The sequence below is a fragment of the Pantherophis guttatus genome, chromosome 1 (assembly GCF_059756535.1).
Source record: "Pantherophis guttatus breed Tessera chromosome 1, ASM5975653v1, whole genome shotgun sequence".
NCBI lineage: Eukaryota > Metazoa > Chordata > Lepidosauria > Squamata > Colubridae > Pantherophis > Pantherophis guttatus.
In genome coordinates, this window is record NC_142063.1 from 30,102,989 (window position 1) to 30,130,116 (window position 27,128).

At 39.3% G+C, this 27,128-nt stretch overlaps 1 protein-coding gene across 1 annotated transcript in view; it reads right to left on the reverse strand.

Moving 5' to 3' along the window:
* Positions 1-22,474, reverse strand: part of GCH1 (GTP cyclohydrolase 1) — a 37,178-nt gene extending 14,704 nt beyond the window's left edge. Inside the window, exons 1-2 of the mRNA XM_034433418.3 lie at positions 21,479-22,474; positions 6,297-6,406 (exon numbers count right to left, since the gene is read on the reverse strand). Coding sequence (XP_034289309.1) covers positions 6,297-6,406; positions 21,479-21,830 — 462 coding nt within the window. The 5' untranslated portion in view covers positions 21,831-22,474. The remainder of the gene's footprint in view (positions 1-6,296; positions 6,407-21,478) is intronic.
* Between the last annotated feature and the right edge of the window lie 4,654 nt (positions 22,475-27,128).

Below are 27,128 nucleotides of genomic sequence, written 5' to 3' on the forward strand. Positions count from 1 at the left end.
GGCTAATGATTCCCTCCATTTAGCTGCAAAGGATTTCAGAGATAACTCAGTTGTTCAAAGCACTGGTCATATATAAGAATAAGGATTCATGGATATCTACAGGCACAACTAACCCTCCAGGAATTAGGGAGCAATAGAGCAATTTTGGCTGGTTTTAAGTCAGGCACATATTGCTCCAATTTTCCCATATCTAATGCCCTGCAAGTTTGAGAGACTAACTCCCATTGTCTATGCTTCTCATGCTAATAGGAATTATAGCTCAAATCTTAGGGCTAAAAAAGCTGAAGACGTTTGGGTTTGGTATATGTTTTCCATTCTACCCAGTAAAGAGTATAACACTTTGATCTATTTAACACAAGAATAAAAAGAGAATCCTGATTACCCTTATTGAATTTCTATGGTTCTGGGAAAAATGATGTTGAAAGGGTTATCTCAGACCATGATACACTTCTCTAATCCATGGCTCTTCGTGTCTAGGGTCTGGACTCCCAGAATTGCTAAGGAATTTGGGAATTGAAGCCCCAATTAAAGAGCATCAGTATAAAATCACTGTCTAGCACTCCATAGAAGTCATTAGTTAGTTTAGCAAAACAAATGACAATTAGCTTCTCTAATTAGCTGATAAGCATTAAAAATTAAACATCAAATATATATAGAAGAGCCATATCATGTAGTTAGAATGCAGAGAAGTAGAGATTGTTAAATTTTATCTAATAAGGGAGGGAAAGTGAAGAGAATGATCTTCTCAACCCAAATATGCCAGAAGATACAATGTTGAGCCATTGTGCCAAGTCATACTAGCCCAAGCAAAACCATTGATTAGAAATCTGGCCTATAAATTCTTTATGTGTATTTCTTTTAAGTTGACTGTCCATGAGACTGCCTTTGTGATCCTAAAAAAGAGAAATAAGACGCCTAGAAATCAAGTTATTTGAGGAGTTGGCATAGAAGGTTACCATAGTCTGTGTCATAAGACATTCTTTGGAACAATACCAGTAACATCTAATTTTCTGGAAAGAACAGTATGTGAAAATAATATGTGAACAATAAATTCTAAGTCTAACACTGTAGAACTAGGATTTTAAAACCAATATCTCACTCAGCAGAATAAGAGTAACATAGCAGAACTTATTCCATTTGAAAGAAAAGGAAACAAATCATCACATAATAAGATAATTAAGAAGTAATAATATATATAGGGGACATGATGGTTCAACAGTTAAGAAGCTGGGCTTGTAGGCTGGAAAGCTGACAGCTCAGATTCAAGATATGAATGCTGCGTAACAAGGTGAGCTCCAATTACTTGCCCCAGCTCCTGCCTACCTAGCAGTTCAAAAGCATGCAAATGCAAGTAGATAAACAGGTACCACTTCAGTGGGTAGATAACAGTGTTCCATGACCATGGAAGAGTCTTCAAACAACACTGGCTCCCTTGGATAAGAAATGAAAATGAGCACCGCTCCCTAGACTGGACAGAAGAAACCTTTACCTTTACCTTAATATACATTAGTATACACAGATACTACTGGCTTTGAAGATCTTTAAATTCAGAATCTGAATTTAAGTGTATTGGCACTTTTTCCCTCTCAGGGCAAGCCACACCTGTGGAATATCTGCCTGTTAATGACACAATATACAATGACTTGTCTGTACTTTCTATATTATATGCTTCATGTAATATGTTCACAAATATTTCTTATTGTTTTTATTTAAGAAGGGAAAAAAGCCATTCGCAGAATTTAATTTTCCCTACAGAGGAAAACTGGGAGAGAACAGTATACACTAAAGTTCTTATGAAATACAATGCAACAGAAAAAGGGCAACATCAGTTCAAGTCAATGATGTATGTCTTGAGATCTTGAACTATGTGGCCTTCAAAAGTCGCTTTGTAACCAGCCTTCAAAGTTTTCTAACTCTTAACTTTTGAGCTTGACTCCTGGTACCTAAATGGACACATGTAATCTCCCTTCCAAATATTGACCAGTCCCAACCCTGTTTAGCTTCTAAACTAAACTTTGCTGGAGCAAAGTCAGGACAGAAGTTATCCCTTGTTGAAATCCTTCCTGATTATAATTATAAAGAAATGAAACACAGTTTCCTGGCATTTATAAGGTTGGAAATCCATCAAAACTATGGAGGAAACTGTAAAATAAGCCAAGCATAATGTTTAAAATCAAAGACAATCTCCAAAACTCTCTTCCAAAAAGCCTGACCTATCACTGTTCCACCCAAGGTGGCCTTTGACCATTTAACAACTAGCTTCTCCTGGTTTAAAGCTACATACTTTTTAATCAGTATTTTTAGTAATAAGTGGAGAAGGGACTCTTGAGTCCATTCGATCAGACAGTATCAGCATTCAGAATTTTGCCTAGCTAGGCTACATGGATATGAAAAGGTTCCCCTTTGAAAGGAATGGAGAGGAGAAATGGAGAAAGTAAAGGTAAGTAGAAAAATTGTTCTTACTGTGCTGCAATAGGCCAAGGGCATTTTCAAATGGGTCTCTTGTGACCCAGAAGAAGTCAAAGCTTATGTCTGTGATGATCAAATTTAATACAGAGATCTCTGCCCGCAAGGTGTGCCGCCAGGAGTATTACACAAAGGGCTTTGAAATGAAATGTCAGAAACTGTTAGGATAGAAATCCAGGCTGGGTGCAATGTGATTGAAGCAAGAAGGAAACTGACAGGGCCCTTGCTAAAGAAAGGTGAACATTGTGCTTTGAAGGTTTGCTGTGAATGTTAGATAGCCTTGACCCCAGCATGTTCTATTCATTCACTAAAAGCCTATAGAGTCCAACAAGCAAGTTGGAGTTTGATTTCAGTCCACCCTTGTTTCTCTTTTGTCAACTTCCTGAAGCTTCATGTCTTTATAAATAACTGAACCTGTAAACTTTTTAAAACCTGAATTAAATTAAAAGGAACACATCAGTATATCCAAAACGCATAGAAGCAATACATTTATTGGTATTTCTTCTGTTCAGGAAGCCCTGAACGACAGCCCCTAGCATGGTATAACATAACATAAAACATGACATAACAATAACATGACATCTTATATAACATAGTATATAACATAACATAGCATATAACATTATTCTGCACCAGATAAGATTCAATTTGCATGTTTGAAAGGACTCCCTTCTAATAATGTACTCTATAATACTCTCAAGTCTAAAAATAATAGACTTGAGTCTGACATCAGTTACAGTAACAATAACAGAGTTGGAAGGGACCCTGGAGGTCATCTAGTCCAACCCACCCACCCACTCACCCGCTCACACAATTTTCCTTCCCTCTTCCTTTTTTCTGGCCAGCTTCTCTGACAAAGATTAGTTGAAATTCTAAAGCTTGCATTCCACATCTCCTGTATACATATATAAATATATGCTGATCTAATACTTTTAGTGGTAAACAACATTATGCAAATTACAGAAAAAAGATTAAGAAGTTGTTAAGAAAAAGAAGCTAAAGGAAGAAGAAAAAGAAATCAGCATCATTCACTACACCTCTAGCCTCATATTTCCAGACTCACAAAACATCCTTGTTTCCATCATACTCCATATCCACGTTCATATACAGGTAATCCTCGTTCAGCGACCACTCATTCAACAACTGTTTGAAGTTATGTTAGTGCTGAACAAGGAGACTTATAGTTATGGCTTGCGCTTAACAACTTTTTCATTTAAGTGTGGAGTTGCTGGTCCGAATTACTATTGTTAAGCAAGGACTACCAATATTTCCTTTTGTTCTTTAAATTTCTCACTTTGCTCTTAGTCAGGTTCTCATCAGCTCCATCCAACTACAGTCTTTTCTTTCCTCTCAGCAAATTCACTTTTTTATATATATCTATTTTGTGATCAAATTAATTCAATATGCTTTTGTATTTGTCATTACTTTTGTATTCAATCCATGTTCATTCAGCACCCATTCATTTATGGCACTATCTGTTCTTATTTTGTTATACAAACACACCTCTTAACTAAGTCACTGAACTTACTTTTTAAGGATTGCTGGCCAGTGTTGATGGTGGCCAATCACAAGGATTTTTGCCTGTCCTGGATAGGGTTGCAGTCCCCCTAAAAGACCAGGCACACAATTGGGCTGCTTGTCAACCCTACATTTCCTTTGAGTGCTCAGGTAAGTGTGGTGGTGAGAGGCATTTCATTTATCAGCTTTTCCCCCCAACTTTAATAGGCCTCTATAATCCAAGCTCTGATTACCTCCTGAATAGTTTACATTACTGTAATGCACTTTTGTGTGAAATATACTTCAGAAGGATACTTGGAAGTTAGGCAGTGCCATCATAAGTATCAAGATGGGTGGGAAGAAGCAGCAAATGACAATAGATGCATAATGATTCCATGGAAATGCTGCAACTTATCTAATCAACAGAAGAGAATATTTGTAGCTCAGATTTGAACTTCAGGATCCTTGGTCCTCTCTGAGATAGGTTGTTTTCATGCAGATGCTTTATTACCATACCAAGCAATCAGTGTTAGAAGGAAGTGGGGGTTTGCTCTCATTTTATATACTAGAGCAGCTACTAGTATATAAAATAAGAGCAAATCACACTCGCTACTAGCACTGATGATGTTACCTAGTTTAGTAATGAAACCTCTGAAAAAAACCCCAACCAAGTTCAGAGAGCAATTATTTGTAATCAAACAAATAATGGTCACAAATATATCAGATCAGCATTTGCACAATCATTGAACACATTTCAGCAGCAGCAGCATGCCTGGTGGCCTGGCTTCTATCATGTGTCTCTCCCTAGAAGAAAATAAAATCACCCTGGCTCAGTTTCAAAATACTTCTTTTAACATTTCCCATGTCACTAACTGGGAGTTGTACTCATCCACTAAGGGTGAGCTGGAATCATCTAAGACCAAGACCTGAGTTGTACCAGATCCAATGCCAATGAATTCTCTCCCCATTGTTTAGTCTTTCATAACCTCTGATGTCTTTGAAATACAACCTGAAAACTTACTTTCATAAGCAGGTATTTACTTGCTTAAGCACACATTACATCATGTACTAAAAGCTGCTTTAATATCATGATGTAAAGTTTTATTGTAACATTTACTTTGCTACATGATTCATATGTTTGCTTATTTTAACTGAAAGTATTTTAGGCAAATTGAAATTGTAAATGATTATGGGCTGGTTTTGCTAGGAACATGCAAGCCAAAATTTGAAAAAATAAAAAATCCATCCAGTTTAAGTTATTCCTGCCACATGCAGCTCTCATTCCCATTTCAATCAGCTCAATAAAAGTATAGTTCTATCACTTTGGAATTATTTTTTTATGGCCAACATAGTTTTCTTTATTAAGAAAGTAAATATGATTGGAATTGCCACAACACAATGTGATTCTTCCAGATCCGATTCTACTTTATTTTTACTTGTTGAAAGAACACAAGACACCCATCATTGCTAAATCTTCCCACTTCCACTGAATAGGCAGGCAGGCAGTTAGTTAAATGCGAAGTTGAATGAGAAGAGCAGATATTGAGATAAAGCGAAGATGAGTGTAGCTATTAGCACTGAGTAATGATCTATAAAATGACTGTTCTAAAGGAGCAAACAAAGTGACATCAATTTTTTAACTAATTCATTCAGCCTTTGTTCCCAACAGCTGTGCCTCCCCCTTCTTTGAGTCACAGGATACAATCAAAATGACCAAAAGACAAAACACTCAATCTGCACTTATTACACAAAAACCCAGACACAATAAATGGACGTATCTATTACATATCCATTCATGGTTATAAGTGGACTCTCTATTTATTAAACTGGGTAGCATATATGCTTAAAACATTTTGCTGCCTGAATGGAGTAGTAAATAATCCTTTGACGTCACCTCAGTCAAGGTACAGAGCTTTGACAACTGATTAGGGTATTTGGAGAGATGATGCACTAAATGCCATGAACACCTGCTCCTTTATGAAATAAAGATATTTATTTCATATAAGTATAAATGAAACATATTTAAAAATTGAATAGCAACAAATAAATTATGGACTGGGTTTCCTATTCACGACTCCCCAAAAGCTGCACTTTGAAACACTACCTTGTGATGTTAACAGTTGGGCTTCTTTTGCCCACCTTACATTTTATACCTTGTTTAATGGTCCTAACATCTGGCTTGATTGCTCTGTATGCAACATGTATTTCCTTTAAACACATTTTTTATGATTTGCAAAAGTTGATGATTTGCATAGTTTTGCAAATCAAGCATTTAACAATGATTGGCCTATTGATTCTACTTTATAGCGGAGAAAAGGAAATCAAAAGTTTACCTTTCCAATAAATGGAACCAGGTGATGTTCACACATTGAAAACATATCAATATCCTTCACAATCACCATCTCATCATGGTCTTCATCAAATATGGCATCGTTGAGTACATCTGAAATCAAGAGAGGTATATACAATGCAACTATTACTTGTCATTTTCCTTCTACATTGTTTTATTTGAATGTGTAGGCTATACCATTATCCAAACATGGATTTCAAAGAGGTGTACATTATACATGGAAAATGAACAAAATTAAAAACAGAAAGTGCAAATTCATCATCCAAATTACAATGTTACATAACTGAGAACCAACATTTTATATTTATATTTGTTTTTAAAAGCAAGACTTTATGAAGATACATATCTTATGCATCAGTAATTCTGTAGCAGAAATATTTTTCCAACTGGCAAGGATTTACTCTTTGAACCTGCAGCTTTTATTCCCAAATTCTAAAATGTCTAGACTTAATTTATAGTAGCCAAACTGGCCCTGGAGTTAGTCAAACCATGTGCAAAGAAAACCACAGTTAACCACATTTTAAGGTTACATTATCATGATGGAGTTCATATGAAATTCACCTGGTCCAAACTAATAACTTAATGGCTTAGTATGTGAACCCAGACTTAAGACATGGATCGTCAAGTTTGGAACTCAACTTTGCAAGGATCTTGTTGACTATAATGTAAAGATATCTCTGTATTCATTCTCCTCTATTAAAAATTTGAACAATCATAACCTTTCCATATATTATGGAAACTTATATAACAGCAACCTGAAACTTAGTTAATATGGTAGTCATAACATAAAATATTTCCTATAATTTATTATATTACCAGTTTATTCATCCAAAGCAGTTGGGATAAAAAAGAAAAGGGAATAGAAAGATAGGCTATAAATAAAAGTGTAACTTAGCCTCATGTTACATTTTTTCACACTTCTAGATATTTTTAAGAATTGATCTGAATAAAGGCAAGGGATTTGATGCCATGAAAAGTTTCCTTCTCATCTTCAGGTGACCAAAAAGCTAATATAAACAAAATCAACATCCATGCCAGCCACTTTTCCTTTTCTGGCTTCTGCTGAGATATATCCCTTCCAGTTATGAACACAGACACATATACCAATGAACTGCCCTTTAGGCCAGGCGAGATATGCTATCAGGGGTGGTTTTAATTTCCTGTGTGCTGCTAGACAGACGCAGGTATCCCTGACAACCAGAGTTTAGAGGCACACAACTGTTTTGTTACGTACTGTCCATCATTGGCAAGGTCTTAAGGAAGCCAGGCATGTAAACAAGGGATGAGGGCAGAAGGGAGAGGAAAGATAAAATATTGTTCCAACAAAAAGGCTCAAAAGAGCAGCTGTGACTCAGTTGAGTTTTTCAGCCCTTCCCTTCCAATAAGTCATTTGCCTCCACCAAAATTTCTACGTATTAACAAGTTCTCCTCCTAAGTTCAGCCCAGGCAATAGAATGTGAGGCAACCACTAATCTCAGGAGAGATGCCATTCAAGTCATGGGTTACATGCAACCCAGCAATAATCTGGTTTCTCAGGATAAAAAAAAAAAAATCTAGTTCAGGATATGAATCTATTATTCCAATAGCAAGTGCATGGAGGAATTATCTGGATTAGCTCACTCAACCCACCAAGCAGCTCTACTAATTTTTAGATTTGCTTCCCAGAATAATGCAATCTGTATTCACCTATTTATTCCCACAGCAATGTCATATTTCTTGATTTTTGTAAATGCCTTTTTCAACTATGAGGAAAGGACAACACTGTTAATGCAATGGACACATTAGACGTGCCAAAAGCTTTGTTTCAAGAATGAGGCTGCTATGGAAAAGTTGCATAGGTTTTAGGTAATAAAACATTTTGCCCCTAAATAGTAAACACCCCTTTAAATCAAGTTTGACTCCTGGTTGATTACATCCAGGCAGTTTTCTTGTCTATGTTGGCTGGATGATTATGGAAGCTGACATTCGTCATGTATGCAGCATCTGGTAGGGGGAAGGCTGATGTATAGGATCACAGATGCTACAACTATACAACACTTTCCTGAGCATTAATCCCACTGAATTCAATTAGCTTTACACTTCTGAGTAGAGGTCAACAGAACAAGTTCCACTAACTATTGCTATGAGTCTCTATACCAAATTTTAAAAAGAGGTGACATTCATCTACTGTATATTGTTAAAAAAGCCAGTAAAAATATTTCAAATCACCCAGAATATTTGATCTGTTGATCTAAATGTCAGCATTTGCCACTTCAAAAAATAATATAGGATCCTGGCTGTGTGGCATAGTTAAGATATTCATGATGAGCTTGTTCTAAAGCAGGGGTGTCAAACTTGCAGTATCACAGTAGTGTTACAGGATGTATCACAACTTTTCCCCCTTCGTTAAACTATGCGTGGGCATGGCCATTGAATGATGCATCCTGCCCGCGGGCCATGAGTTTGACAGCCCTGCACTAAGGAGATCCATATCAACTCCCTACTTACTTGCAAACTTCTCTAGGTATCTTTGAGCTAGTCATTCTCTCTCCAGCCTACCTCATGTAGTAGTTTTTGTGAGAGAAAACATAAAAATATAGCACTGCTGGCCAGGACAAGACCAGTCCAACAATTTATTTTTCACAATGGCCATGCAGATGCTTCTGGTGTGCTGAAGGAGGAGACTGAGACATATCTTTGTCCCATTATTCTGTCCCCAACATCAAAATAAAATTGAATCAAAGAATTAAAACTCCAGATGAATCAGTCTTCCATGAATTTATCCACTCTCATTTCAAAGCCCTCCAAACTAGAAACCATCTCCACCTCTTTTGGTAATAAATTCCATAGTAATAAGATGAGTTTGTTTGGTCTCCTTTGGAGAGCCTCAAAGAACCCCTGGTCCTTTGATTTAAGGGAGGAAGAAAAATTTCTCTCCATTGTCATTTTCCAAGCTAAAGAATTACAGACATTCCACCTTTTTTACAAGGTATTTCAATCCTTCAATCCTTTGAGGTGCTCTTCTTCACTTGTTCCATATTCTTTTTCAAATCTGTGAACAGAACTGTACATAGCACTCCAAATGCACCTTCTCAAACTTACAAAAGGGCATTACAGTGTTGGCATTTTTAATTTCAATTCCTTTCCTAATAATCCTCAACACAAAAATGCCCTGTTGTAACTACATCATCACCTTCCTGGTATTATGAACAATAATTCTTAGCTTACTGCTTATCCCTAAAGAACCTGTATGAACAAATTAAAAAGCACTGGTCCAAGTACACAGCTTTTAGGCAATTCACTTCATATTTCCCATAAAATTGCCCATTTATGCATTGCTTTCTATTTTAACTAGATTGCAATCCATAGAGAGACATATACTTTCTCAACCCATAACTATTATATTTACTCAAGATCCTTGAGGAAGAACTTAATGAACAGAAAATCCAAGTCTATATGATTGATGGGATCTCCTCCATCCAGGTGCCAGCTGACACTCTCAAAAAAAAAAAAAAGTTGTTGGCAGGGCAGGATTTATTTTGCAGAATCAAGCTAACTTTCCTTCAACAAGATTTGTGTCTATATATGATTACTTAATTTTCTTTTGCCATTTCTACCAATATGATCTGAACAGATGTTAGTCTAGGATGATGACTATTTTGTATATTGTTGCTGCTGTCATTAAAGAAAATTGGCCTCATCTTACATAAATTTAAGATTGACCAAATTATCACAGATTCAGTCTTTTGCCTTTAATTGCTACATTTGCAATTTATTTTTCAATCCAACTTTATAATTTATTTCACAGGAGATTTACTTATGCATATCTCTAAGTCTGATAGATAAGGAGAAGAATTTGCATATATGACAAAATAGGTGTCACATCTAGGCCAATGGATTGCTCCTAAACCACAAAAAAACTTGTTTGAAGAGACACAAGTCCTTGGCTGAGTGTTTAATCCAAGTTTAAATCTTTGTATGGACACAATCTCTTTTAACCCATAACTAAACGGATGTGGAATCTCCACACCTGGTAATCGTATCAGGTGTCTGTCCTTTTTTGAGTTGAAAGGTTTAGAAGATGCTGAAGGTGGAACATGATTACCTGTAGTCAAGGGAAGTGATGCTGGATAAAAGCAAGAAGCACAGCAAGAAAGAAAGAGAGAAAAGATAAAAATAAATGAAGGGGAACACAGACTGCGTCAGAGATAAGGGAACCTGTTGCTATAGAAACTATTTGCATGGCTTTAATGTCATTTGGGTAACCTCTCAGAAGCATCGTTGATTTGATACTCAAAAGGCAGGTCAACAAAATACAGAAGATATATTTAATGGTCTCTGAGCAACTGAGAATTTACTTCATTCCTAGAATAAACAGAATCATGAACTTTTTAAAGAACAGAGAGACCTGTGGTATATTAAAGGTTACCAAATTTATTTCAATGCTCAGGAACTAAAATTACTAGTCTTTAAAGTGCCACAAAACTCTTGACTGTCAGAGTCAGACCCACCAATTAACAGACTAAGATTATCACTTTAGGCACCAACTGCTGGAGAGTTGATAACAGCTCAATTCTTTCTTTCTTATCATTGGATAACACATCATCCATATCTACCAAATGGCTTCTTTACTGGAGGAGAACGAAGGTTTGCCTGGTATCCTACTGTCCATCTCTAGTCTTTATTTCTCTGTGTTATGTACATAGGGCCTAAGGTTAAAGCTGCAATAGCCATTCACTTGTATTGTACCTGCTTTGTTGTCACTATTAGTACACTTTTTAAGAAGACTGTATTGCTTTTTACTGTCTCTGTTTAGAAGTAAGAGATGTACTTAGTATGCCAAAGAGGGCTTGTGGCAGGGGTGAAATCCAGCAGGTTCTGACAGATTCTGGAGAACCGGTAGAGGAAATTTTGAGTAGTTTGGAGAACCGGCAAATACTACAGCTGGCTGGCCCCAGCGTGGGGTGGGAATGGAGATTTTGCAGTATCCTTCCCCTGGAGTGGGGTGAGAATGGAGATTTTGCAGTATCCTTCCCCTGCCACGCCCACCAAGCCACACCATGCCAACCAAGCCCCCCCACCAAGCCACATCACGCCCACCAAGCCACACCCACAGAACCGGTAGTAAAAAAATTTGAATTTTACCACTAGCTTGTGGAAAGAGAATTCATCCAAAGAGAATCCAAATTGGTTTGGTTTTCACTCAACAGGCAATTATAAATTAACAAAATGCAGTTGTGTTCATATAGTAGGGCATGCCCAAAAAACATTATGGCTTAACCTGATTATTCATATTTCACACAATATGAAAAAAAATGTTTGGGTCCCTACAACAGGCTGAGCCAAAGCTATTCAACCCCACTTGATCAAGTCTACTCGGTGCGAATCCAACCCAACTGCTTTTTCAAGGAGCTTTTCCCACCCTAGAGGAACCTTCAGATTGTGGATTTCAGCACTCAAATCAAGCATGGCCATTGCTGAAAATTTTAGGAGTTATCCCATATTTCTAAACTTTGGAAGATCTGGGGGTAAATGCAACTTAAAGTAAATCTACTTTCTGCTTTATGAAGTTGGTGTAGGGCAAGGCTGTTGAGCAAAGGTTAGGATTTTGCCTGTATGTTGTCTTGACCAATTTGGTATTTCCCTCCAGTAGATAAAAACAGTTTAGCAAACAATTTAAGATCTAAACCATGTAATCTTCTCCAAAGCAATAGTCCCTAAGTATACTGAGAGTACAAAAATCCCTACCAGCATGGTTGACAACTCTGAAAATTGCAATTTACAAGGACCAAATTGAGGAAAGCTGCAATGGAAAGAAGAGATCTCTGAACCAACTGTAGTTCAAGAACCTTAAGCCAAACTCGAGATTGCTGTAACTAAACTCTGCACTCTCCAACTTATATTACATATTAATGCAAGTCAGGTTTTCTTATGGATAACTGCACCCTAGTTTCATGTTGTATAGTATTAACTCCTCTTTAAGATACAATAGTTGGCTATTGTGCTAATGCAAAATACTGTATCAAAGGCACAGCCAATATATTTTCACATTCACCTACTTTACAATACTGTTACAATGACAACAGAATTTAGGGGGAAGTGAGCGAACATGTAAATAGCCCTGAATCTCTAAATATGAATGAAAGATGGGATAAAGATTTATTAATATATTCCTCAATGGCAAGTTATCTTTTCATTGGTATTTCACCCAGCAGCTCCCAAGGAAAAAAAATGTGCATCCATCAAGAAGTTGAATTAAATTGGCAATATTTCTGAGTTATCACTTCAAATAAAGTACATCTATGCACCTTTCCTACGGTACCAGAGTCTCACCTGTCAATTTCCTGCCTGTTCATAATGGCAGAGAACATTTACTAAGGCATTAACATCTTGCATTTTCCACAGTATTCTAACATCCAGAAGAGTGCTTACTATTTATATGAAAAATATAAAATTCTAAATTCCAAAAATAAGGGATGCAGTTTCAAAAAGAAGCGGGTTTTGGAATACAAAATTTTCAGAGATAACATAGGATTATAAGTGTTATGTATATAGGTTTCGGCGGGAAGTTTGAATTAACTAGTCATCAGCTGATTGGCTGACCACCACAGCTGCAAGGTATATAAGGGAAGCTGTTTCCCCAGGTCAGTTGCTGGGTTCTCACTCTACATTAAAGAGCTGTTGTCACTCACTGCCTGGCTTGCTGTGTCCTCATTCACCCAACTTAACAATAAGTGACTTGGTAGCAAAATTATCTTTTCATTGCAATTGAATAAACATGGAAAATAAATAAAACAAAATACTATAAGTGATAACAGGTCCAAGTTGCTGTACCTGTGAAAACAGTATTTCTAAGAGTGACAAATAGAGAGCAACAAAATTTGGCTCTGTAATCACAATCTCTAATTATCAGATACATCCCTGCCATTCTTGATGATGCAGAATGGAGGAAGGATCACCTGGTATCCTACTTTCCATCTCTATTGTGTTACTGTTATGTACATAAAAGGGTTAAGGCTGGAATAACTTAAAGCCACTCCCTTTGAGTTTTTCCTGCTAATTACACAGCCTTTCTAGAAAGTTTTGTGCATTTTGGTAGAAGTAAAGAATGTAAATTATTGTCCATTTTTCATGTCTGCCTTTGCTTGCTTTTCATCTCATTTTACCAATTCACTGGGGATTTTTAAAATGTTTATTGCTTGTTTAATAAATACAAACCAACCAATATTCTTGCTGACTGAATGGAATGGCCCTGCTTGTTTGCTCTAATCCGGATGCAGGGTATGTGACTGGGAATGTGCTGGGTGGAAACTAAATCGGAAATTACCCACAGTAATTTTCCAACACTAACAAGGTCTGCAAACACACATTGTCTCTTCTCGCCCAAGTGGAATCAATGGTTTGGAAAATATCTAGTAATTTCGTCACCAACAGCAGTGGAAAAAAAGGGTATAATTTAACGCATACTATGTTACCAAGGAAAATTCAGACTCAAAGCAGAGGAGGGATGGAACCTTAGCTAAATTTTGCCACTTTTAAAATGGATTCAGATCAAGCAATTTTAAAACTATGCAAAACATTTAACACAAGAACAGCCATTAAACAAGAGACAATAGGCAGCCTTGCAAAGTTTATAAAGCAATGTACTATACTGAAAACAGCCTGCCACTCATACAATGCCTGTAGCCCGTAGTTGCTTTAGATTTAGAAAGTTCCGAAGGTAGCAGATACAGAGGGCAAAGATCAGTGACATATCCGAGAGTGGGTAGCAGGCCAGGCAGAGTGTTAACTCTGAAGTGAACCTGGCTGAGGCCATCTTTGAGGCTTCAAGGTTGCCACAAGGAAAAGGAAGATACAGGGAGCGGGGAGATAGATAGATAGCTGGGGGGGTTGTAATCAAAAGAAAAAGTTTGCCTGTGAGAACCAAGGTCATTCCAACAGGTGGCTGGGGAGAGGAGGAGTGGAGTAACCAAGCAACCGGCCAGCACTTCTATTGGACAATGTGACTGATGACTTGGGGGAAGGGGAAATTTTCACTTTTTAATCTGGTGAAAACCGTGGGAATTTTCAGAGTTGGTCTTCACCAGTTGTGCCAATATGATGTATCCAGTAAATCGTTCCTTGAGGAATCTACCTGCCTCGGAGTTCTGCTTTCAATGGGTGGATTACTTGGAAGGCTGACACAGAGTTGCTCAGTTTAATAGGTCACTAGTAATTTTTCTGAAGAGACAACAGCTCAATGGAGGAGCTAGGCAGAGCTTTGAAAAGTCCCCATTTTAAAAGATTAGTTGGATGCTCATGGGAGAAAACTGCTGGATAAGATGCCAATTTAATATAATAAACCAACTCTCAGCATGAACTTTAAAAAAAAACTTAAAAGAAAAGGATCCTTGGCTGACTGTGGTGATGATTTTGCAATTTTCTAACTACAGCATCGTAAACCCCAGCCTGCACGTCTCTGAATTTGCAATCTGAAGAAGGAAAATGTTTGCAAACGCATCTCTCTTGCTGTCCTCTTGAGTTTCAAGAACAAACATGATCCCTTTGCACTCTTGGACTGCTACAAGGCCCACTTTGGATTTAATAATCGCCTCTTCAGAAATAGACATGGGACCCAAGGAAGAAGGTTGTTGTCACAATTGATGGGAGTTAAGTGAAAGGGCAACACAAAGGTTTGTACTGAGGTTGATGACATTTTATCATGTTCAGAAAAGATTTGGAGTTAATAAAGCTTAAACGTTGTATAGTGCTTTTCAGTGTTCAAAGTATTTCCCCTGATGGCCGGTTATAATATTGCAATAACACTACAGGGTAAGTTAATACAATTGATACAGACTGAGATTGAAATAGTATGCGAGGAAGTAGACTTGCCTGAAGCTGTTTAGCTGCTAGATTCACACCACTAGACTCAGCTAATGTGAATTTATTGTTCAGTATGTTGGGGAAACCTAATATTAACTTATGTGGTGTGTTTTGTGAACTCAGCCAGCAAGCTCTGTCTAGCTGCCTGTTCCCTAAACCTCATCTCCATCCAGGTTCATTATATACTTTATCATCTCTAACCAGAGAACATCTACTTTTTCCCCATATTCTACCTCCTTCCTAGGATTTTTCCTCAGTGGAAAATGTGTGTGTGTTTAAAAAATGTTCGGTGTATTAATAGAGAGGAGCTCAATTACTTCTATAAATGAGACACTTTATTATACAGGTAATTATTATGGAACAATTATTATTGTATTCATTCAGTTCAAATCATTTTTGTTTCCTAGGAGGACGAGAGAAATACATACACATAACATATACACTCATGCATATATGAAATGCAAGTATGTCACACATTCTTCCTAAAATAACTGAATGATATATGTATACAGTTCAAATATATTTTGATCATATAATTTGTATGCAATGTATTAGAAGTATTGTCAATTTAATTAGGGCATCTTCCGGAAACCTGACAAGTATGCAAAGAGCTGGAATATCCTATTTTAGCAAAACAATGTGGAAAGGTTTTTAAAATGTTAAATATGTGTCTCTGGTCTTAAAATGCATTTAACACAACAAAATATTGGGTTTTTTAAATGATGTTGAACGCCTCAAAGGATTTTTAAAGGCTGGCTGACAACTTCAGTATGTTGGAAATGTAAATGGTGGAGGAGATATGGATACATGTTTTGGAAATAGTTGTCCTGTTTTGGAGTAATACATGCACATAAGTTAATATGAAATTGGAAAAAGAAATAAGGTTGAAAGATATAACATCATGTTGACATATATTATCAAAAATGTGGAATTTAATGATGTATAAAGAACTCTGGATTTATTGTATATGGACTGTCACTCAAAAAATGGCTTTACCTTGAACCCAAAGTTAAATCATGGAATTATAAGATTTGCTTACTTTCCTTACTTGTTTCATATCAATGGAAGGAAAAGTCTGACTAATTCTCTTTAATATGGTTGATTAATGTATTTCTTATTGGCTAGGTTTTATTCATAGTTTTGTATTAGGCTGTAAACCACCTAGAGAGGACTGTAAAGCACTGTGAAGCGGTATATAAGTCTAAATGCTATTGCTAGCATGAATATAATTTAATGCTTTCTTTTTCCTCTTAGATCTAGCAATTTTGTTATGTTTTATATTGGGCATGGACATGGACATGTAGGGGTGGAAAAAGATTTTTCAGGATTAGTTTAAATTAGAATTGGGTTAGGGTAGGGAAGCAACATATTGCACAATTTTTTAAATTGTATTTTGTTAAATTTTATTGGAGGGGTTTAATAACTGCAGGTCATCTTCCCTTCAGAGAAGTACAGTAAATTGGCAGAGAGACACGTCAAATAAGTTAGACTTTGAAGAAAAGGGACAGAGTACTGTCGCTTCTGAGCCTTGGTGTTGGAAGAAGACTCTTGGTAGACAGCAAAATAAAGCAAAACGGTTTATAGAATAAATCAATCCAGAGTTCTCACTTGGGACACAAATGACCAGGCTCAAACAATCATATTTTGGATACATTGAGTGAAGACTTAGCTCCATTGAGAGGTCCATAATGGTCAGAAAGGTGGAAGAAAAGAGAAGAAGAGGATGATCAGCTGTTAGATACCGGTATATTGACTTGATCACAATGGTGCATCATTGGAAATCTTAAATGGTCAGGTCTATCTATGTGGTTGATAATTTGATGTACATAATTTTATTTTTTTTTATTTTTTATTTTTAATTTGATTTATATGCCGCCCTTCTCCGGAGACTCAGGGCGGCTTACAGTGCGTTAAGCAATAGCCTTCATACTTTTGTATATTTATACAAAGTCAGCTTATTGCCCCCACAAACTGGGTCCTCATTTAACCTACCTTAGAAAGGATGGAAGGCTGAGTCAACCTTGAGCCTTGGAGAGATTCGAACCAGCAGTAAATTGCAGGCAGCTGTGTTAATAACAGGGTGCTTTAAACCACTGTAGTACCAAAGCTCTTAATCATTCAAGTAGCAAGATCTCATGAGTCATTGGCATAGTTGTGCTATGTTCATATTGGCTTTCCGTCTAGAAAACATTAATCCATTGTTCACTTAACTCAAGAGAAACATAATTCTCACAAAAGAGCTGAGTAAGCTCTTTTTAGAGAGATGGCAATTGATGTTACGGCTACTAAACCTGTTCTACAAAAAACTTTATAATCACTGTTTAGAGGCAAAGAGATCCAGAAGACTAACTCTTTGCTGTCATCTGGATATCATTCCAGTATTTTCAGCCCAAATATGAAAATGCTACCTCATATTTCATAGACTTCCCACTTTTGCCTTGTTAACTATATTCTTTTTCAGTAAGGAAAAAAGATATATTTATATAAAAAAATTACAAGTGGAATATGATATCAGTATGATTCCCTGTCTGCTATCCCATGAAATTCAGAAAGCTGCATAATAAAAAAATGAGAAAATTGCAATTAAGATCATTTTTCATTTGGCTTCTTAAAATTTTCCTGACTTTAGCAAATCTTTCCTAAATGGATATCCACCAGATTATTATTCCTATTTTCCTTATTCTGGCTGGGATGACAGTTTATTATATACACATGAAGGTATCACATGGGAATATTGGCTCTAAGGAAGTGATGGCCATAGTCACTTCATTCTGCCTCCATTCTGCCTTCATTCTGCCAATTTATTTATTTATTTTATTAAATTTATGATGGTCAGCCACTTCAATAGATTCCCATATTTATCTTCATATTATTGCTATATTGCAGGGATGTCAAACACGATTTCATTGAGGGCTGCATCAGGGTTGTGTTTGACCTCGTTGGGCTGGGTGGGCATGGTGAAATTGACATCACTCATGTTGGGGGCACCTGTGGTGGGCCAGGCGGGCCTGGGGGGATTCATTGTCTCCAGTGGAGGAAGGTGAGACCAGGGAGAGCGCCAAACCCTTGTCCTCCAGAGGAGCCTCACCATCCCTCTCAGGCCACGTGGAGGTCCCCTGGACAGCAGCACAGGCAGTCCAGTGCCCTAGGCAGCAGAGGGCAAGCAAGTTTGTTTTGCTAGCACTCTGCCAGCGAAAATGGAGCTCAGGAGGGCCGCATGTGCCCCTCACAAGCTCTCTTTTTGGCTTCGACGGTCTCCTGCAGCACTCTTCCGACGAAAACAGCCGCCACTAGGTTGTAGATCAGCACCTGGTCAGCCTGGGAGGGGCCAAGGCACTGCGGGCCAGTCCTTTGCTGTTTCTAGGATGGCCTTGTAGGCCAGATTTAAGCACCATGCGGGCCAGATTCGGCCCCCGGACTTGAGTTTGATACCCCTGCTCTAGTGCTTGAATAAAAATGCTGCACAAAAATGCAGTGCTACATAAGACACACTACTGTACCAGCTACTGCATATGAACTTTAAAGAAAATGTAGGTTAATTTGGAATGAAACCATCCTTCCAGGCCTGTTGAACTGCAACTCCCACAATTCCTGTGAACCAAATCTCAATGGATGAATGTGATGGGGGCTGTAGTCCAGTGACCCTGGACTGCAGAATGGGAAAAGCTACCGTGTCTTCACGTTGTTCCTACAAAGCAATTGCAAGATGTCTGCTACATAAAGATACAGCAGGAAAAGTTTCATCTAAATCAGTGTTTCTCAACCTTGGAAGCTTGAAGATGGGTGGACTTCAACTCCCAGAATCCCCCAGCCAGCACTGCTGGCTGGGGGATTCTGGGAGTTGAAGTCCACCCATCTTCAAGCTTCCAAGGTTGAGAAACACTGATCTAAATGATTTCAACCTAGTAAAGCTCTATAATTTTGCATAAACTTCTTGCTCATTTTTATCTCTTCAACAGCTTCTGATCACAGGAACTGTTGGACAGAAACTGGCCACCCCATTCTCGTTTTATTGATATGCTAATTACATGGGAGTTAAAAATACTCAGTCATGCTTTTCTATGGAAAAACACCATATACAAAAAAAAAAAAAAATCAATCAGTACCACAAAGTCTACGTTTGATCTAGGACAATCATTCCTGAAATGGATACATCAATTGCAATCTTTTATGTAGAGTTAATGTTGTGTCTCTACTCTCCCACAAGGATTTTGAACATGACTGAGACAGAGATAACAAAGCCAAGGAAAAATTCTTTAACTTTGTGATTTTCCAGTATGCACTGCAATTAATCAGTGGCAAAAGTTATAGTAGCATGTTGAGAAATTTCCTTTAAAGTTTCTGCCTCAAAACTGTTGGTTACGGGAGAGGGAGCCTAATCTTGTCAACCTAATAGAATAAATCAGCGTTTCTGAATCTTGGCAACTTTAAGATGTGTGGACTTCAACTCCCAGAATTCCCCAGCCAGTATGCTGGCTGGGGAATTCTGGGAGTTGAAGTCTACACATCATAAAGTTGCCAAAGCTGAGAAAAACTAGAATAGATGACAGGTGGATTCCTTTTCCTAGGGCCTGGATATATTGTAACTATTAGACTGATAGAAATTTTAGCTCAGAACATAAATTTCTTGCCTCCGGTCATATAGAAAAGAGTTTGAGACCTAGAGTCTGTTCATTAAATATGAAAAGTCATATTTGCTAAGCTAGGAGGATTTTTGTTTCATTCTCAAGGAGACAGTGTGGTGGAGAGATTAAACTATTGACCTAAGACCAAAGTGATGCAGATTCAGGTTGACCTTCAGTCATGGAAACTCACTGGCTGGCTGAGTTGAGAAAGAATTGGCCCAACCTACCTTCATCAGGTTGCTTTTGTGCGAAGAAAATAGGAATACATCAGGCATTGTCCATTCCTGCAGAAAAGGCAGGATCTAAATCTGAATCTAGACCTAAATTTAAATCTAAGTGATGTGAGAGAAAGGGAAATAATTAGAGTAATTGGAGATGCTAATGAATGTTTTTCTACAACTGATATTCCTTCTGTTGTACTGGACCATGACTTCTATCATCTCATTATATTTGAAAGCATTAATGCTATTTTTGTAAACTATTCAGTATTATAAATGCCTTGGCTATGTTTGTACTAGGCAGTAAGCCATGTTTTTGTTTAATCATGTTTAATGTTTATTTGGCAATTAAGTGTTGTACCTTATGATTCTTGATGAACATATCTTTTATTTTATGTACACTGAGAGCATATGCACCAAGACAAATTCCTTGTTTGTCCAATCACACTTGGCCAATAAAATTTTTATTCTATTCTATTCAAAGCATAGTTTATTTATTATATTTTCATCCCATCTTTATTACTTCATAAGTAACTCAAGGTGGCAAATATACATACTATTCGTTCTTCCCTATGCAACATGTTAACCCACGAACAATGATTTGCACATCACAGGGACCCAAATATTTCAGTACTAAGCCATAAACAAGCAAACCACAATCTGGACTAAGGCAAAGATGCAACCCAGGCCTTCAGTACTGCTGTGCTGGTCAGGATTATGAAAAGCAGAGGCAGCCTTATTATTTATGATGCAATTGAGGGAAAAGATCCTGCTGGTAACAACTCCACCCTTGTTGTTGGTAAGAGTTAATATTGACACCAAGTGACTACATGGGTAAGTCCATGCAGTTTTCTTGGCAAGATTTTCAGAAGGGATTTGCTATGCGAAAATCCCAATATTTCTTAATTTTCCAGTCTAGGACTCAGAGCAAATGACCAGCCCAAAATCACTCAGCTGGCTTCTCAGAAGATGAAAACTCTAGCTTGTCTGCCTGCTCTTAATCCACCACCTTTAACTATCATTTATGAAGCAATTGGCGAAAGCATCCTGCTGGCACCTCTTTCAGTTTTGTTAAAAAAAACTACAAAAAAGTTGTAAGGCCATTCTAAGACTGAAAGGAATACTTTTTCTTTTAAGTCATGCCCTATTTCACTGGAAGGAAACTGGGTGCACCAGCCTCCAACCAGCCTTTGTCTACTCCAAACTTCGATCCTCACTTCTCTCACATCCATTATCTCCCATAGACAAAGTGTAGGCACTAGCTAGCTGCCTTACAAGTAAAGTTGTTAAACTTCTGAACACTATGTATACCGTAAACGTAAGCAGGGCTCCAGAAACCGTGATCATTCATTTGAACCCCACTGTTAACACCAGCTCATCCCGGGTATCTGTAAGAACTGGCCTACCCCACAGGACTGTTGTGAAGATTCCCTATTTCAATGCTTTCCAGCCTTATAAAAACTACGGGTCGCGCGTCCCACCTGTAATGGTCTCCTGATAGCCTTTGGTGAAGTACTGCATGGCCGTGGCCGCCCTCCAGGGCGTCTTGAGCAGCCCCTGGCGCTGCGGGTCCTCGCCCAAGGCACGCAGGATGGTGGTGTAAGCGGCGGCCAGGCCGGGCAAGTTCATTTCGTTGTCCTCTTCGCTGCGGGTCCGCTCTTCCTTCCAGCTCTCTAAGGGATGCCCGCCAGCCGCGCTCTTCCAGCTACGGGACGGCGCTTCTCCCGAGAGACTCCGCTGAAGGGGCGGCTGCTTCTCTGCCAGCGCGTACCCATTGCAGCTGGCGGTTCGCAGAGGCTGATCCGCCGCGGCCCGCGGCTTCCTTTTCTCCATTTGGTCAAGGCGCGCGCCCAGCCCTGGAGAGCCGGTGCTCCGCAAGAGATTCCCTGGAGCGCTGGGAAAGGAGCAGAGACCAGAGGCGGACCTTGCTAGAAGTTGAAAGTGGGGTGGGGGTGCGGGGTCGGTCACCCACTCCCCAAGAAACTATTCGAGCAGTAGGGAAGGGGTGAGAGGCTTGTTGGCGTGGGAAGGGGCGTTTCCTGGCAGCAGCACGTGCGCCCAGCCTGGAGTCAAAGGAAACGTCTGGCCTCAGTCCCGCGTGTCCCGTGGCCGACGTGGGAACGGATAACTTGAAAAAGAAATCGCGTTTAAATGCACCGGCCGACCTCCGTGTCTGCTGTCCGCGGCCAAAAGGCTTCCTTCTTCCCCCTCTGACAAGCAGGGCAAGAGGACAAAAAGGCCGCCGGCGCCCCACAGGGACTCTCGCTATGCGCTCCACACCCTCCGGCTCCTTCTTTGCAAGGCGGCGCGCCTCACTTTATACATCGCCTGGGATCGGTCCCGGGCATGGCGCGCCTCTTTCATTGGGCATCTCTGCCCGTGCGTCACCCCGCCCGGCAGCCTCTCAGAGGCTCGAGCGCCGGAAGCTGCAGGCGGCATAAAGCTTGGCGAGCGCTTCTCCTGTGGCGAGAGGACTCGCCGGTAGCCGGGAGGAGGAGACGCCCCGGTCTCACAGCCGCGGGGTGGCAGATGGTTCTCAGAGCGGCTTTAAATTGGCTGAGTTATAGGAAAGCGTGGCCGCCGAGCGCTTTCCCTTCTGGGAAAGTACTTAAATAATTAGTCAACCTTTGGGACTGACCCAAGCCATTTTGTGAAGGGAAGGACCAGGGGAGACATGATAGCAGTGTGCCAATATTTTGAGGGGCTGCCACAGAGAGGAGGGGGGTCAATATTTTTTTCAAAAGCACCTGTAGGCCAGACAAGGAATAATGGATGGAAACTGAAATAAGGAGCGGTTTAACCTGGAAATAAGGAGACATTTTCTGACAGTGAGAACAATCAACCAATGGAACAGCTTTGCCTTTGGAAGTTGTGGGAGCTTCATCACTTGAGACTTTCAAGAAGAGATTGGTCTGCCATTTGTCAGAAATGGTGTAGGGCAGTGATTGCTAACCTTTTTGCCATTGCGTGCCAAAAGCGTGGGGAGCGTGGGGGGGGGTTGCGTGCATGCCCACACCCATAATTCTATGTACCCCTGCTCATGCGCGCGTGCCCCCCACTTTTGGCACGCAATGGCATGGTGGGCCCGTTTTTCACCTTCCCCAGGTTCCAGAGGTTCTCTAGGAGCCTGGGGAGGGTGACAACAACCTCCTCCAATCCCCTGGAGGTCCTCTGGAGGCCAGAAACGGCCCATTTGCCAACTTCTGGTGGGACCGGAAGGCCCGTTTTTCACTTTCCCCATGCTCCAGAGCCTTTCTAGGAGCCTGGGGAGGGTGAAAATTGCCTTCCCCACCTCCCAGGAGGCCCTCCAGAGGCTGGAAACAGCTCATTTCCTGTCTTCTGGAAGTCTACAAACTGAGCTCGTGTGCCCACCGATATGGCTCTGCATGCCACCTGTAGCATGCGTGCCATAGGTTCACCATCACGGGTGTAGGGTCTCCTGCTTGGGTGGGTGGGTGGGGGTTGGACTAGATGACCTACAAGGTCCCTTCCAACTCTGTTAATCTGTAATTGTGTTTGTGGTTTAGCGGGAGGGTAAATCAAGCATTAGTTATGCCTCCTCATACACTGGCATAATTTTGTCTTTGCTCTTCAGGTTGCTGCCACAGGATGGTTGAGGATTCCTTCATCCTATCTATCATTTTTCTCCTATGCGGCTGTAAATTCAGATGTCACCCATTGTACACCTATAATGTATATTGCAAAACACTATATATATATATACTGGTATCATTCTATTTATTGATTTTGGGCCCTTCTGACCATTAATCTTGTTCTTAACGTCTTAGCTTTTCTCTTCTCAAGTTTGGAGCCAACTGCAGATTGAATGAGCATCCCTCTGTATATCTAATTTTTAAATAAGTTACAATAGAAAAGAACTTGATAGGACCCTCAATTGTTCTCCCAGTTGACAAAGAGTAATTGAGAAACAATGTCATAACTATTTAGCTTGATTTTGTACAATATTATACTGAAAGCTTGAAAATGTTTCAGTGGCAATTATAGAAATGACTTACACATTCATAAAATAGGCACTAAGCAGCAGCTTAGCCAAGGATGATCACGTTGTGGTATTGGTTAAAGCATTAGAAACCACGAGATTATGAATTCTAAACCTGCGGTAGGCATAAAAACAGCTGAGTGATCTTGAGCAGTCTCACCCCCACCTTAGGAAGAAGAAAGCCATGGTAAACTACTTCCAATGTAATGGTAATAACGATTGATCGATTGAAACAACTTCCAAAATCTTACCAAGAAAACTGCAGGGATTTGTCCAGGGCCAAGCAGTTATCAGGAGTCAAGATTGAATGGGAGTGTCAGGTGTGCCTCCATTCAAAACTCAAGAAAGGAAAACCCCAACTCCATGTTTGTAGAGAAAGGTACTTTTACTGAGCATGAACTAAATGCAATGAAAAGAAAGCAAGATCTGAGGCAATAGGTGCAAAAATTACATATTGAAAGTATTCCCAAATCCCTCCCCTCAAGGACCTTGGCTGAATGTCCAATCCCCAGCTCCCCAAGGCATCATGTGAGGTGCATCTTCAGATGGTCCCATCCATCTGGTATGCCAGATCAGTTGACCTTGACTGGCTATCAACAAGTCCATTTAGCTGCGCTGAAGACGATGAGAATTTTCCTCCCTTTCGATCACATCAGGAGACATCTCCACCAGCTTGCTTCTCCCTCCCAAATACCTATACATCCCCCCCTCCATTACTATGGCAGCTGAAAGCAAGCAAGCATCATAGAGGCTGGCAGGGAGGGACCCAACATTTTTTTTAAAAAGTGCCTTAGCCAAAGCTTAACCTGGCAATTGCCACTTAATTATAATTTCCTTGTAAGAAGTTGCGTTTACATTTTCTGTTCAGGTGTTCTTCCAGCCTGGTTACAGATAGAAAGAAATATATGTGTTGTGGCCTGCGTGAATCGTGGCTGATCCCGACGATGAGGAGGCTGGTGTAGGGTTGCGCCAGCATCCGGCACAGCTGGTGCTCGCGTCAGACAGCGAGGAGGCTGAAGAGGACGTGGTGCCAGAGGCAGAGACTCAGCCAGGGCCTTCAGAACCTCCAGAGGCTCCTTCAAGTGGAGAGAGCGAAGTGGAGGAGCCTCTCCTCAATGCTCGAACACGCAGGGCTGCCAAAAGGCAGGAGTGGCTACTCAGGAGGAGGAGGTCTCCTCGAGAGTAAGGTTTGAGGATAATTGGCCACTCCCTTAGCCTATTTAAATCGCATGCAGTTAGTAATTTCTTGCTGGAAACAACGTGTAATTATTAAAGAGCAGTTTGGATAGTGAGTGTCTTATCGTATCTTGTTCTCTGGGCTGGTTGCAAACCTTTGCCAGACTTTGTTTATTCTTGGTACATTATAATTTTGATAAGGACCATTGGTGTGTGTCACAATCCTTGGGAATCCGGAGCTGGGGCAGAACAATATGTGTAATGTGTACCTGAGATATAGTTATTTACCTATATTAGAATAACAAATACTTTTAAAAATTATTTTATTTGTAACATGACTCCAGGTAAATACCATTCTTGCAAATCATCATCATCATCAATTTGCATTAGAAGTATGTTAGCTTCAGCTGAGTGAAATCTAATAATGTTTACAACCTGTTGATATTCTTGGAACTCAAGTTAGTTCTCCATTGGTCATTTCAAATTTGATGAAATTTAAAGGCCTTTATTTCTTCTGCTTCTGTGATGGCTTGGTTTTTTGCATACAGAATAACTGAGTTGGAAGTGACCTTGGAGATCTACTGCAAGCCCCTGCTGGAGATCCTATATTATTCTGGACAAATGACTGTCTAATTTCTTCTTAAAATCCTCCAGTGTTTGAGCACCCACAACTTCTGAAGGCAAGCCATTCCACCGATTAATTGTTCTCACTGACAAGGAAATTTTTCTTAATTCTTTGTTGGATTTCTCTTTGATAATTTTCAATCTGTTACTTCTTGTCTTGACCTCAGGTGTTTTGTCCCCCTCTTTGTGACAGCCTCTCAAATAAGTCACATATCATGTCACCTCAAGTTCTTCTCTTTGTCCATTGTATCTGATCACATGATCAGAATTATAATCCTCATATCCATCAGAAATGATAATCACCAATTTAGAAAGAATAAAAATTCATAGAGAGCATAAGACAGTGAGTGGGAAATATTCAAAAAGATACTAAGTTTACATCTATGATCAAAGGAACAAGAACAACTTGACACAATTGGGCTCATATCCTATTTGTGGGCTTGCCATAAATGTCTAATTGGCCATTGTAGCAAATAGGAGTCATTGGATCATCTGTGGATAATAGTTCAATCCAATTTAGAACACTTTCTGTGGCATTGGGGGAGGGGTGGATGGTGGATGGGAAGTTTCAAAAAAATTGAGTTAGTGGTTATGGCTAGAAGATCAAACTCCCACCACTTTTGAACATGCACCTACAAAAAGACTGAACTTCAGTCACACTGCCACAATCACTATCTTGCCTTTTTTTTTAAATTTCCCCTACAAATGCCACTATAAAAAAAATAAAATAAATATACTTTCTCACTACTTAATTTTGAAATATTTTTTCAGTGTTACATATATCAGAACATTACAACTGAATCTTTATTTTGAGGCGCAACTGGGTTTTTTTCTACAGAAGCATCATAACAAACTTAAAAGAAATCATGACACCTTTAAAAACAGCAGTAGAGAATCCTTCCTTCTATAGCTCCTGCCCATCAGTCATGGTCAGCATTATGGGCTGCCACATGGAAGAGCTGAAATTGTAGGTTGTCAAAAAGGCAGAGTCAATGAAATGTCACAAATGCATATGAGTGCCCAAGGCTGGTGAGGAAATGAGTCACTAATAGAATTAAAAAAGAAAAAAGAAAATAACAGCAACTGGCCAGCTTGAGATTCAGAAAAGTTTGCAATCAATCTGCAGCTGAAGTTAATGCTGCTGCAAAGGAATAACAGCTAAGAAAGAAAAATGAATAAAATAATAAGAGCTAAGAATCAAATTGTACATAGTCAAGATAACAGAATACCAATGGCTGGCTAAATTATTTCGGCAGGGAAGAAACAACAGTAATAATGATAACAATGACTGTAGTAACAAGCTATTTGATGTCCTACTCATTACTACCAAT